The sequence below is a fragment of the Pagrus pagrus genome (genome assembly GCF_965226575.1).
Source record: "Pagrus pagrus genome assembly, chromosome: 17".
NCBI lineage: Eukaryota > Metazoa > Chordata > Actinopteri > Spariformes > Sparidae > Pagrus > Pagrus pagrus.
Genome location: NC_140201.1, coordinates 27,769,527 through 27,783,115, shown reverse-complemented (window position 1 = coordinate 27,783,115; position 13,589 = coordinate 27,769,527). Strand labels below are relative to the sequence as shown.

The following is a 13,589-nucleotide window of genomic DNA, read 5'->3' as shown; positions in this document are numbered from 1 at the left end:
GGTAGGAGGCTGAGATGAAACTATTACTTACTTAAGAGCTGTTACTCTCTCTGTGTGTGTGTGTGTGTGTGTGTGTGTGTGTGTGTGTGTGCCCCTGGAGCGCAGTTAACTTTGTGTTAGCACTAAACCAGTGGTTAAAGTGGCTTTGTAGCTGTGTCACTTGTAATGTTATCTCCCCTAACCCCGTCCAGGGGTATGCAGATGATGTTCAGATTGCCTCTCGTCAAGAGGCCGTGATTAACAACATGCTCTCCAGAACAGACTCCTTTTTGGAGTGGTCAGGATCAGAGGTTAAAGATTCAAAATGTGCAGTTTTCTATGAAAGGCGGAGTGGGGGGAACCGATGGTATCACTCTAAAACAGATACAATACCTGTGTTCACTATCTGCAATAAGCCACTCAGAGTTTACTCACGTCATGAAACATATACATATTTAGGTCATAAATTCAATGTGGCAGGCGAGTGGAAGGACCAGGTCGATGAAATTACATCAGAATATTACAGCAGACTTGAGTCTATAAATGTATCCCCACTGCCACTCATCATGAAGCTGGAGGCAGTTAGAGTAATTGCATTGGCCAAAGTACAACATCTTCTTTCTAATGTACATGTTCCACGAAAATCACTACGTGATTTGTCGGATAAAACTGTATATTTTGTGAGGCAATGGACTGGCATAAATACACATACAACACGTAATATCATATTTCATAGTAAGAGTGAGGGTGGTCTGGGTGTTCCCAATTTTGAATGGACATATATTGCTACGAGACTTTCCCACCTGCTGAATAAGCTGAACAATGATGATAAATGTGTCAGAGAGCTTGCCCGAGCTTCTCTGTTCTTGGACCTAAGAAGACGCAAGGCCCCCCTGGCTCGTGGGTCGGAGCCTAACTTCCTGGGCTTTAAGAGGAAACCTAGTGGAAAGCTGGACAGCCGCTCTCCTGGCTTCGGTGTGTGGTCAGACTGGCCCGATTTGAACGATCTGTGTTGCTGGGCTGATGTTACCCTGGAGTGGATGGGGTCTGACTCTGAGTCCGTGGAGGTCTCAGAGGAGGTTATATCTGACCCCAACATCTCTGTAAAAGCAACTGTGAATGTCTGTGGGACAAAACATCTACTCCCACTAAGAAATGCTCGAAGTCACCTCTTGGGGGCTCAGCAACAAAGGCAGCGGCAGCAATGGACTGAGCTGAGACTTAAAGGGAAGACTGCGTGTCTCCCAGCTGCAGACCACTCTGTCTCACACGCTGTGTTCAGAAATGCTGCCCTGGATGAGAACATTGTTACATTTGCTATAAAAGCGAGACTACAGGTTTTACCAACTAAACTGAACCTTTCCATCTGGTTTACAGGCAGTCATGCTCCTTACTGTATACACCATGGCAGTGAACAAATAGCTGAAACCATGTCTCACATCTTAAATGGTTGCCATGTTTACAGAGGGCTCTACATATGTAGGCATGACAGAATTGTGGATTTGATATCAGCAGATACCTCTTCTATCTTCAGGTCTACCATCATGCTGTATAAACAGTCTACTGTGAAGCGGAGTATGTTCAGCCTGTGTAATGATGTCTCAATGTTCTCTAATGTAACAGCTAATACTCCTGATGTTGTTGTTGTTAATGAAAATTGTAGAGAGGTGTTCATTCTGGAGGTCGGCTGTACCTTTGATTCCAGCCTAGAGGAGGCCTTTCTAACCAAGGTGCTGAAATACCAGCAGCTGAAGCAGACCATCTCTCAGCTGGGCTACAGATGTAAACTTCTAGTCTTTATATTTGGTAGTCTGGGGCATGTGCATAAGTTGGTTGTGAGGGGCCTTCAGATGGCTGGCCTCCCTAAAAGAAGAGCTAAACAGTTAGCCAGGTACTGCTCAGTCTCAGTTATTATTGGTAGCCGTTCAATCTGGAGGAGACGATGTTTTCTGTATCCTTGAATGTCTGCTTTCTATCCGACCTGTAGGTCATTTTGTATGTAACTGTATTCAGCCGCCCAGGCGCTTTGTGACTGATGTCTTCTATTGTCAACTGCACTGGCAGTGTTTATGTCCCTTGCGCAAGAACCCTTGTACTTTTTTGTTATGTGGGCATAAATAAATATTTCAAATGTGTGTGTCTCCTGCAGGCTCCCAGCGAGAGACCTGTCTATCCACAGACACGCCCCCCACCTGTTCCAGCTGTGCAGGCAGTTCAAGCTGCTCCAGCTGCAGCTGAACCATCTCAGGTACCATAAACACAGTCATTGTTAGGACCCTATTTTTAGGTAGGTGTTGCTTCTCCCCACTGAACTGAGTCATTCTGAGGTTATTTCTTTGGTTGCTTCATTTGGTATTTTGCTGACTATGTGCCAGAGTGAGAGGACCAAGAATGACTTGGTGGTATACCCATGGTGCCATGTACACAGTTAACATCTTGAGCCTGTGCACTGCCGGACTGAAATAGCAGTTTCCTCTTTGGAGAAGCCATTCTGGCACATCACTGTTAAATTAAGTTTCGAGATTAGATTAATCTTAGTATCTTTGTACAAGTTGTAAAGTTAGAGTTAGAATAGTTTGTAATTAAGGTCGTCCCCGACAACCTCTGGGGTCTCATTGAGACACTTGTTAGCAATTGCCATTTTTAATACACGGAAGAGTCTTATAAGTAAACTGTGGGACATTTAATGATGTATTTCATGAAACGACAGTAACATTCTCAGGAACGTTAATTTATGCACAAATTCTTCTTCTCTTGTAATCAAACCAGTCAGTAAAAGTGTGACCACACCTTTTCATTACAAAACTATTTTTCATATGCTGATATCTTTTTAGAAGCCATGTTAACACTGTACTGCTCTCTGTGTATCAGCAGGTGGCTGTAGTTGTGACTGAACCAGATTCGGAGCTGGTGGAGGACCTCTCCTCTCCACCCACTGAACCCCAGGTGGAGCCAATAGAAGTTGAGACCACGGAGCCCTGATCTAAAGCACACTCTGCTCCCTGTGCTGTCATGTCATGTCATGTTAGAGTGTAAACTGGAAAAGACGATACCGTCAGCCTCCTGGTGCTCATTAAAATAAGGAGCCAATTTAGCTTGAAGACACATGTTTCAACTCAGGTGACAAAGTGATACAAATGTGCTGATGGCAGCCATCCATGGTCACACAGATAATAAGAATTGGTAAAAATGTCAAAACAAGTTTAACATGTACAACAACAAGTTGCCGCCCTGTCCTTTCACTTCTGGCATGACATGGACACAGTACCAGTGTGAGCAATGCTGACCCACAGTGCAGTATGTTGTTGTTATTATATGATCAGTGTTATTGGTAATGTTGATTTATTCTTCAAATACTAAGATCACTAATATAAGTAGAGTCAGCTTGGGACAAGCAAAGATGTTGGTCACTATTAAGAAATATAGGATGTAATCACTTCACTAATAATGTATGCTCATGTTTGTTCATTAGACTAAAGGCAGTGTCAGTATGTAACTACTGGTACTATTTTGCCAGGTTTTAAACCTCTCTTGCCTGAAACCTATTTTACTGTTGGAAAAAAAGATATTGTTTTTGTTGTTGTTTGTTTGTAAAACCATTCTTTTATTTATTTGTATATTTTAACTTGTATTAAGCCATTACAGAGTTAATTGACAATAGAGTATTACAGCAGCCAATCTACTATCTATTGTTCATTCATTATTGGCTCTAATACTGTATATATTAGACCTGGGGTCCGTTTCACAAAGCAGGTTTAGTGAAAACTCTGAGTCTGTTAACCCTGAAATGAGGGAAACTCTGAGTGTTCCGTTTCACAAAGGGAGGTAACTCAAACCAGAGAAAGCGGGGTAACTCTAGCCTGTTTCACAGAGAGAGGTAACTTAAGCTCTCGGTCAGTTACCATGGTAACATACTGTATGAACCTAACCTGGTCGGGACCAGGTTTTTCCTCACCAAACCTCGAGTTTCTCTCTGTCTCCGCCCTCTTTCAGCCACACACGGTATTTGATTTCCTCATTCATTCAGTCAGCAGGCGAGTTTTAGCGTAATATAGTTCTGCCGTCTGTTTTTTGAGAAAATCATTGCAAAAATCAGTCAGTAGGCGACATTAGAAGTTATATTAGGTGGCGACTATTTTCACTACCATGGCATGTCCTTTTGATAATGATCCCGTGGATGAAGGTGCAGCATTACTGCGCAGAGAATTAAATATTCGTCGGGAGATAATTATCAGACTACGCATAGATAATCTTGCATTTCCAGACAATTATCTTTTTGAGCGGTACCGTTTCACGTCACAGTCCATCATTTACATACACAACCTAATCCGTCCTTACATTTCCAACATTACCAACCGAAGTCATGCTCTCACATCCCAGCAGATAGTGTGTGTTGCGCTGCGTTTTTTTGCAAATGGGAGTTTTTTATACAACGTCGGAGATGCAGAGCACTTTACAAAAGTAAAAAAAAGTCATGAAAGGGAAATAAGTATTTTTATGAATAGGCTTAAAATATATAGATAGGTCTAGGCATATTACATTTTATAAAAGCGCTTGTGTCTTGGGGGCTGAGCTCAGAGGATGAGCTCCCTCCAGGCTTAGGGCCAGCTCCTCTGCCTCTGTTAGAGGTGGCGGTGCTGGGCCACCACCCGTTTTACGGGCATCTGCTTTCTTTCTGTTGGCTGAGTAAGTCTGTGTTAGTTTAAACAGGCTTAATTCTTTAACAGAACATGATATAGATGAGAAGACATGTATGTGTGTGAAAACAGCATTATGTTGGGGATAAAACAACTGTACAGTCAAACAGCCACTTAATATTTACTTTACAATGTAAAACATGATCAAAATGAGGTACTCCCATGAGATTATGCCGAGGTCTTACCTGTTTGAACAATGTTTTTATGTTTCATCTTAAGCTGCTTACACTTCCTTCTAAAAACGTGCTCAAACTCACCGTATGAGCGCATTAATAAAAAAAAAACGTAGCCCTCCTCTTCCCCGTTGCCATGGTGACTCGTCGAATCGGGGCTCCATTGATGCTGTCTTTTTATACTTGTGGCGCACGCGCTTAACTCCAGGTGAAACTACTCCGAGTTGATCAAACTGACTCAAATCAGCTGTTCTGGAACCGAAAACTCAGAGTTTCCTATCTCAGAGTAGATCAACTCAGAGTTCAAGGTTAGACTCAGAGTTTGTTGAACCTGCTTTGTGAAACGGACCCCTGTTATCTGGAGATTTAAATGTACTCCAGTCATTTAGTACTTCCATAAAGTTGGCAGACAGCAGCAAGACAGAAATCTGAAAATTCAGACTTTAAAAAAAAAAAAGAAAAAAGTTTGATATCAATAAATAAAATCCACAAACCAAAAACATACACAATGCCAACTGCAGTGGCTCTCAGTAGAGTGCTTACCTCTGCCAAGGCCCAACAGTCTCGTTAAATTAATTCAAGCCTAATCCAATATCAAACTTGATAGTCCTCTATCACTCTAAAATTTAAACCACCCATAACTGCTTAACCATGATTTAAGCTCACCAGATCAAGGATCCATGTCAAATTACACTCCATCAGATAATAGCCAACTTAATTCATCTGATTTTTTTCGTCAACATCCATGCATTATTCCTGAGAAATTAGAACAAATGTCAGAAAACATCTCATAATGTTTAAGAAAGAGAGACATTTCCTGGAGCTGTCCGTTTATTTGGAGCCACACCAAAAGTGAATGGGCTGAGACCCATCCTTCATCCAATTTTGGTGAAAATCTGCTCAGCAGTTTTTCTGTAATCCTGCTGACAAACCACCCGAACATGAAAAAACATAACCCTGTTGGCAGAGGTAAAAATATAAACCAGGTTATCGGAAAAGGATCATAAGTTGCTTATATGTTGCTTCTTGATGAGTTGCATATAGATATGTATGATAATTATGCAATGTATAGAAGTTAGATGTCCATTGCTTGCCTATGTTTTTTTGACTTTGGTAAAGACTGAGAGAATAAACCATGTGGGCTGAGACTAGGAACTCAAAGTTGAAAAGAGTTGTTGAGCAGATTTTGGATGTTCCCTGGGTGCTTCTCAAAGCTACTAGAGACATTTATATATCTCATCTGTACTTGCACTGCTTTGAGATGCTGAAAGAAGTGGTTTGGAAGAAGGACTTGTGGTCGACCACCTCCATAAGCACTGCAAAATGATCCATGTCCACCACGTGTTATGTGTTGACTATGAGACAGCTAGTGTTGTGGTCACAAAATATCTGCTTATGATAACAAGATGAATAATAGTGATCTTCAAATAACAGGCCTACAAACCTTCATCACCAACATTATTATATACATAGTTGAACCCATTAGTGAAGCCATTTAATGAGACAGCATCTATAGCAGAGTCAAACCTGAACTTCGAAATTAAGTTATTATGAGCCTGCGCTGTCCTCATCAGAAATGACTGAGGTATCCTTTACTAATCAAATGCTCTTTCCTCTTGGGAATCTTTGGATTTAACATAATTGCACAGAAATGCTTTGAACCTTAAAGGGCCCACCAGCAGGCTTTCAGCTACTATCCCATCATGGAGGTCCGTGAGACCTTTAAGAAACTAATCCTTGTAGTTTCTCATAGTTCATTTAATGGGAGGAGTCTAGACTCATGATATCCATATCTCTAAAGGAGGTTTGTGTCAGTTGAGTTTCCTGTTCAGACGTGTGTCCGACACTGTTTTAATGTACTGGCTTGTTAGAATTGCTAGGGTTTTTTTATGAGAACCACAGGATGGCATGATTAACTGTAAATGAATGTATGAACATTTTAATCACAGTGAAAATAAAGTTACTGAAGATAGAACAATAGATATTCATTATCATTCTCACTATTAATCACCCTCAGTACTGTAGGGTTGAATTTTTAATTGAAGCATGCATTTCCTGTTTCTTTGTAATTTGCTGAAGTGATTCTGTTCAAAATGGCAGAGATTCACAACATGTATTTCTTCTTTCTCTTCATAAAACAATGAAGGACCTGAGTACTGTCACTTCTATAAGATGTATACTGATGAAACACTGAAACAAATCTTGATTGCGCGTGCAAAAATAAGGCTACGTTTGTCTTTGTCTTTGTTTTGTCTTTGGTTTGCTTCGCTTTCCTTTATGTTACATCAGTATCAGTTAGTGGTAAATCATGCATGCACTTTAGAAATGTATTAAATAGAACAAGGCATACATACGGATTTGTAAATGTGCCGAAAAAATGCGTCTTTATAAGATGAGAAAAGATAATCCTTTATTACTCCCACAACAGGAAGATTTGCATTATTACAGCAGCGAAGGGGATAGCAAGAATAGAGAGAATCAATTCAAAACAGTCATAATAAATATTTTGAAAATATATATAAAAAAAGAATTTAAAAAAAGCAGCTAGAACAATATAGACATGGTTTCAATTGTGTTTCAAGTCATTTTTGGTCAAGACATCTCTCAGCGAAATAAGCGTCTTTTGCACAGTAAAGTAAGTGAAAAAAACCTTTTCAAGCAAGTTTCCTTCCAAGGAATGTTTAAAGTTGGTTAAATTCTATGGCACAAATGGTTTCAATTAAGTTCCACTTCATGTTTTGTGTGGAAAACAGTCATGTCAATTTCCGGCTGATCTCCTCGAAATAAGTGTCTTTTTGCACAGTATTCTACATCAGCTATAGTTCAGTGAAAAACGGTTTTTGGTGTTTGAACTTAAATATTATAGCAACCATGGTTTTGATTGTGTTTCAAGTCATTTTTTGTCAATACTCACTTATGGCAATTTTGGGCGTTTCCAAGGGAGAAAAGCATCTTTGTGCGCTGGGAAGTAGATTAAGCTGTATTTCACTGAAAAAGGTTTTTCAAGGAAGTTTCCTACCCAGGAATGTTTGAAGTAAGATAAATATTATGGCAAACATGGTCTCAGTTGTTCTTTAAATCATTTTAGGTCAAAACTCGCTTATGACAAAATTAAGCTTTTTTTCTCAGTGAAATAAGCATCTTTGTGAACTGGGAAATAGATTGAGCTATATTTCACTGAAAAACGTTTTTTCAAGTAAGTTTCCTACCCAAGAATGGTTGAAGATGGATTAATATTATGGTAAACATGGTTTCAGTTCTTTAATTTTCATTCAAAACTCGCTTCTGGCAATTGTGAGCGTTTCTAAGCGAGAGAAGCGTCTTTTTGCACTGTGAAGTAGCCTAGATTTGTAACGGGTATGGAGTGAACCCAATTGCAGCACAAATGAACCAGGTATTAGTTTTCAACCAGTCTTTATTCAGCAGTTTTAAAGCAGGCACACAGCAGACCAGAGGATGTGAGCTGGAGAGGTGAAGCTGACCAGGTGGGTCTTTTGGTGGAGCAGGAACAGGCCAAGTGCCAACCAGCCGCAGGCAGACGAGTAACAGGAAACAGGCAGGCAATACTCGTGGTCGGGGACAGAGGGCTGGTAGATTTACCGGGGCTGAGACGTGAGGCGATGGTCGGGGGCAGATCGGGTCAATACCAGGTAGGTAATCCGGGAACAAGAGCTGGAGAGTCAGGCATGGGAGCGAAGACAATCTGGCAAAGAGTGAGTGGAGTGAGGCTGCCTACATATATACTGCCAAAAAAAAATTAAAATAAATGTTCCTCGTTTCGTTGAATGTTTTACATTGTAGGAGAAAGTGCATCTCTGTCTCAACCTCACCTGTCGAGCAGTGACCACATGTTCCGTTTTCTTTTGGTTGCCATGATTGTTTGTGTCTTCCTGTTTGGATTGTCAGTTTGTGGTTTCTGAGCCTGTACTTGGTGAGGATCTGTCTCTACTTTCTATCTCTGACAGTAGAGAGATATTCTGCTGATTCATAATCTCTTTTTAGGGCTAGATCACATTCTAATCCACTTTGGCTTTTAGTTTCTTCTTTCCAGTGTTCCAGATAGGTTTCTTTACATTGTGTTATAATTTGCTTTACTCTGATTGGTGTTTGGAGAGCAGTGTTGTTGTGAGGCTGGTCAGACTGTGTCTGAGAGGGGGCAGTTAGCCTCAGTACCAACTGACATAGACTGACTCTTTTCTGGGCTCAGCTCTTGAGTTTGGAGGGCTTTGGAGTGGAGGGTGTCTCGGGGGCTGGATTTCAGGTGGTTAAAAAAGTTGAGCGTTCTCTTTTTAATGTTAATTATCAGTGGGTATCTGCCTAACTCTGCTCTACATGCATTTGTTGGTGTGTTTCTGTGTACGTATATGTGTATATACTGTATATACTGTATATATATTGATATGTACATTTCTCCTTCTCTCTCTCTTCATATATATATATATATATATATTAGGGCTGCCCCGAAATAGTCGACCAAGCACTGGTCGACCAAAAAGTCATTAGCAGACCAAAATTTCATTGGTTGATTGGTCGCAGAAAAAAAGCCAAAATCATTTGGAGCCGTGTCTTGTCAAAATTAAGTCAAAATCTATGTGACTGGCGGCTGGTCTGTGTATAAAAGGTTGGAGGGCTTTTAATTTGAAGGGCCAGACACAGGAAGTCGTGACACTCACTCACTTTCAGTGTTTGTTTTTTTTACACGGCAGGTCCCTTCGACATCGCGGTTAGACAGTTAACAATTAATAGCCAACCATGTCGGGAAAGATGTCTAAAATATGGGATCATTTTGAAAAGAAGAAGGATGACCCCCCCGAGTGCGGCGTAACATGAAGGAGAAAGCTCCATGTTACGCCGCACTCGGGGATCGACGCAGGACTGGCAGGACTGCTACTGCTAGGCTACTGCTAACGTGAGTTGTTGAAAAACCTTTTTAGCAAACTTTGTGTACACAAATGATGTTCTCAATGCTCATGTTCATGTGTAGAGACCCTGGTGATGCTACGAGCAAAGTTTCATGTTGTGTCGAGTCTTCTTAGTGTTTTAAAAATAGCGATTTTGATGCTACAGAAAAGTTGCCCCGCGCACCTCCATTGTAAATGAGTTTGACCTGGAAACAAAACTACGGTGAATCTTAAAAGTGGCTTTTTCCTTGTAATTATGCTTTTTACACAAAGGGTTGACTCGTGTTCATTCACAAAATAAGCCGAGGTTGCATTTTGGCAACAGTTACACCTTAAACATGCAAGTAGCTTAGCTACCTGCCCATGGCGGCCCGAACGTTTGAAAGCAGAGATAAATACATTTTATTATTGTTATATGGGCTAATGTTAGACTATTCGTGTGTACTGGGGAAGCTAAATTATCCAGCTCACTGTGCTTTACTTATTGTGTAAATCTCTCTACAGGCGCATCCACTTTACTGCGGAGATATATTTATTTATATATATATTATTATCATTATAATATAATATATATATTATATTATTAATAAAATTATTATTATTATAATTTATATATATATATGTGTGTGTGTATATATATATATATATATACATATATATATATATGTATATATATGTATATATATTGAGAAGAAGATTCCATGAGAAGAAGCTGCATCAAAAATGAGCTCCTGAATATATCTCAAACTTGGACCCAAAAAGTGGGACATTTTGCAAAAGAACCTTCAAATATTCTTCAGAAAGGACTCTAAAGAAGAGGTAACAACATTAATCAGCAAAACAGAAGAAAAAAATATCATCTTTGGATATATTCTTTAAATCAAAACAACTAGCCAACTGTCAACTAGCTAGCTGTCAACTGTGTAGCTTGCTGTCAACTGCTAACTAGGCTACTACCTGCCACTGTAACCAACATTTCCAAGGAGAAACTGTACTAAAGACGATAACAGAAGAGCTATTCTATGAAGACAAGAAGAAGAAAAAAGAACAAACAAAAAAAACCTGTGTTTAAAGGTTAGAAAAACTAACGAAGTAAACAGTTAGCCTAGCCCTCTGTGGAGTAAACAAGTGGTCGCCGTGGAAACCAGTCAGAAGAGTGCAGCAGCTAGGGAGAAACACAAGGAGAAGACACTACGTGAAAATGGTCCTCCTCTTCACTGACTACGCCCAACACAAAGAAGGAAGGAAGAAGAACAACCTCATATTCTTCACTGATTCCATCTACATCTGGAAAGATACTCTGTGCAACAATTATGCATACATATCTAGTGAGGGCATCGGCTCAGGAGGCAGTAAAGATGAACACCTTGACAAGGATGACCCTCTGCTCACCATCACATACTACACCAAAGGAAAGGTCATGGTCCAGGGGAATGAAGCCAACCTGGAGTCCTTTGAAGAGGCATTCTCCTTGTTAAAAGCTGAGGTGGACACCAAGAGGATCAATGTCCACTCTGACAGTGAAGATGATGAGAGCCCAACAGAGAACCCCACCACCTTGTCCATCTCTGCCCCTCCCACACCTGCCAGCTCCCCCAACCAGCTAAAGGAGAGTATGGCCCTGCTGGAGCTGGACTTTGCTGTATTCAAAGAGCTGACCCAGGCCAGGCTGTCTGACCGCCTGGACAACACTGTGCAGCAACTTCATGAGGAGCTCCAGCAGCTCAAGAGAGACAACCAAGCCTTGGCATCGACCTCAGAGGAAGTGTAGAGGCACTAAAACAGTGTGCTCCGTGCTCAGTTAGCCAAAGTGAAGGAGGATGCTGAGAATAGAGAAAGGAGCTTCACCAGGAAAGTCCAACACCTGACAGACCAACTCTCAGCAGTCCCCACAATGACAACTACAGAGACACAGACTCTCCCTGTCAGTGTCCCAAACCCCTGGCTTGTCTCTGTCCCACAGTCTCTGCTCTGCACCCACCCAACAACACCCTGGCAACTCCTGACACACCCACAGCCAGCTCTGCCCATCCCAGCTTCCCTCCACTCAGCCAGAAGAACAAGCTACACAAGTGGTTCTGCTGGCTGACTCAAATGGGAAATTCCTGGACACAAACAAGCTTTTTCCTGGTAAAAAGGTGCTGTCGAAATGCTGCAGCACCACAGGCCAGGCAATGACTCACTGTCCTCCAAGATAATGAAGTCATGGTGCCCTCTATAAAATTAAAAAACATACTCAAGGGGGGGGGGATCTTGGTGTGGTGTAAAGGAGATCTTTGCTGTCAGATCTCACCAGTAAAACAGGGTAAATCACACATTTGGTTGAGATTAGATCAAACTCTAGGCATAACTGATAGGGATCTATATCTCTGTGCAATTTATATACCCCCAGTAGATTCTCCTTATTTTGAAGAAGACATTTTTGACACTCAAATTGCCTACTTCCGGGCCCAGGGAAACGTGCTTCTAACTGGAGGTCTGAATGGACGAACAGGAATTGAACCTGATGTCATGGACCCACAGGGCAACAACCATGTATTTGGTCAGGCCCCCCTGTTTACCACACCAACCATCACCCGTCGGAACAACCTTGACTCTGAAATAAATCAAAGTGGCAGGGAGATAGTGCATCTCTGTCGGGCATTAGGCCTTCACATAGTTAATGGTAGGTTCAGAAGGGACTCTTTAGGGAGATTCACATACTCCTCAGCTCTTGGGTCTAGTGTAGCAGACTATGCAATCACTGACATGGACCCCTCCACCATCAGTGCATTCACTGTCAGACAGTTTACCCACTTAAGTTGTACGTCAGTACAAATTCCAGGCATTTAAACTTTACTTGAATATTTCCATTTTATTCAACCTTACACTTCACTACATCTCAGAGGCAAGTATTGTACTTTTACTCCACTACATTTGTCTGACAGCTTTGATTACTGACCACTTTCTTTTAAATCTTTTCTTTTTTTTTTTTTTTTACAATTTTTCATATCCTTTCTGTCCAGTGAAAACCTAGTATCTCCAAATTTGTTGATTTTTTAATATGAATGTTTAAACTGAAGGATTAAGTGTAAATAAAGCTGAAACTTCTACAGCAGTTAAATAGACAGAGAACATTTTACTGCAGAATGATAACTTTTACTTTTGAAACTTGAAAAACTTTAAAAGTACATATTGTTGATAATATGCCAATAATTTGCTAATAGTACTTTTACTTAAGTAAAGGATCTGAATTCTTCTTCCAACATTGCTTAAAAGCAGATTTTTGTAAACTTCCAAAATGTTCATGTTGATGAAAGAAATACAAAACCATTTAAGAAATCAAGTCAGTTCTGTTTCATTATTTTCATTTATGGAGAACAAAAGAAAGAGGTCTTGATACTTGATATGGTTTCATGTCTCATGCCCCAAACTCTATGAATACATATAGAAACAGAAAACAAAAATGAAATTTACTGCAAGATCAAAAATGGATATTCCTTTTGAAATTTACAACTGTGTATTTATTTCCAGTTTCCGACAACATGTAGAGCATCCATCACAATACCAAAAAGTGGTGTGTCACCACCAAAACAGTCTAAAACCATAGACTGCCGTGAATGCAGTCACAATTCAGTAAAACTTGAAAAAAACAAATAAAAGAGAAGAAAAAAGCAAGTACAAAAACAAATATGCACATCATTGCTCTGGGGAAATTTATCAACAGGTAATCGCTTTAAAATTAACAGGACTGTTTTGAATAAACTTGGCAGCTAATACAAGGCTGTGTATTTCCATAGCAGTTTGTCAAGCCAGTGCTCAAAATATCGACATATCGAAACATCCTATTTTCATCTCCC

At 40.4% G+C, this 13,589-nt stretch overlaps 1 protein-coding gene across 4 annotated transcripts in view; it reads left to right on the top strand.

Annotated features, from left to right (window-relative positions):
* The window catches only part of LOC311272282 (uncharacterized protein), a 34,007-nt gene extending 27,005 nt beyond the window's left edge, over nt 1-7,002 (top strand). For 3 of the 4 annotated variants that reach the window (XM_084378616.1, XM_084378615.1, XM_084378618.1), the window contains 2 exons: nt 2,129-2,227; nt 2,851-7,002. In XM_084378616.1, the coding sequence (XP_084234742.1) occupies nt 2,129-2,227; nt 2,851-2,961 (210 nt within the window). In that variant the 3' untranslated portion in view covers nt 2,962-7,002. The remainder of the gene's footprint in view (nt 1-2,128; nt 2,228-2,850) is intronic. The other variant, XM_084378617.1, reaches the window with a different exon arrangement.
* Nucleotides 7,003-13,589: the final 6,587 nt, after the last annotated feature.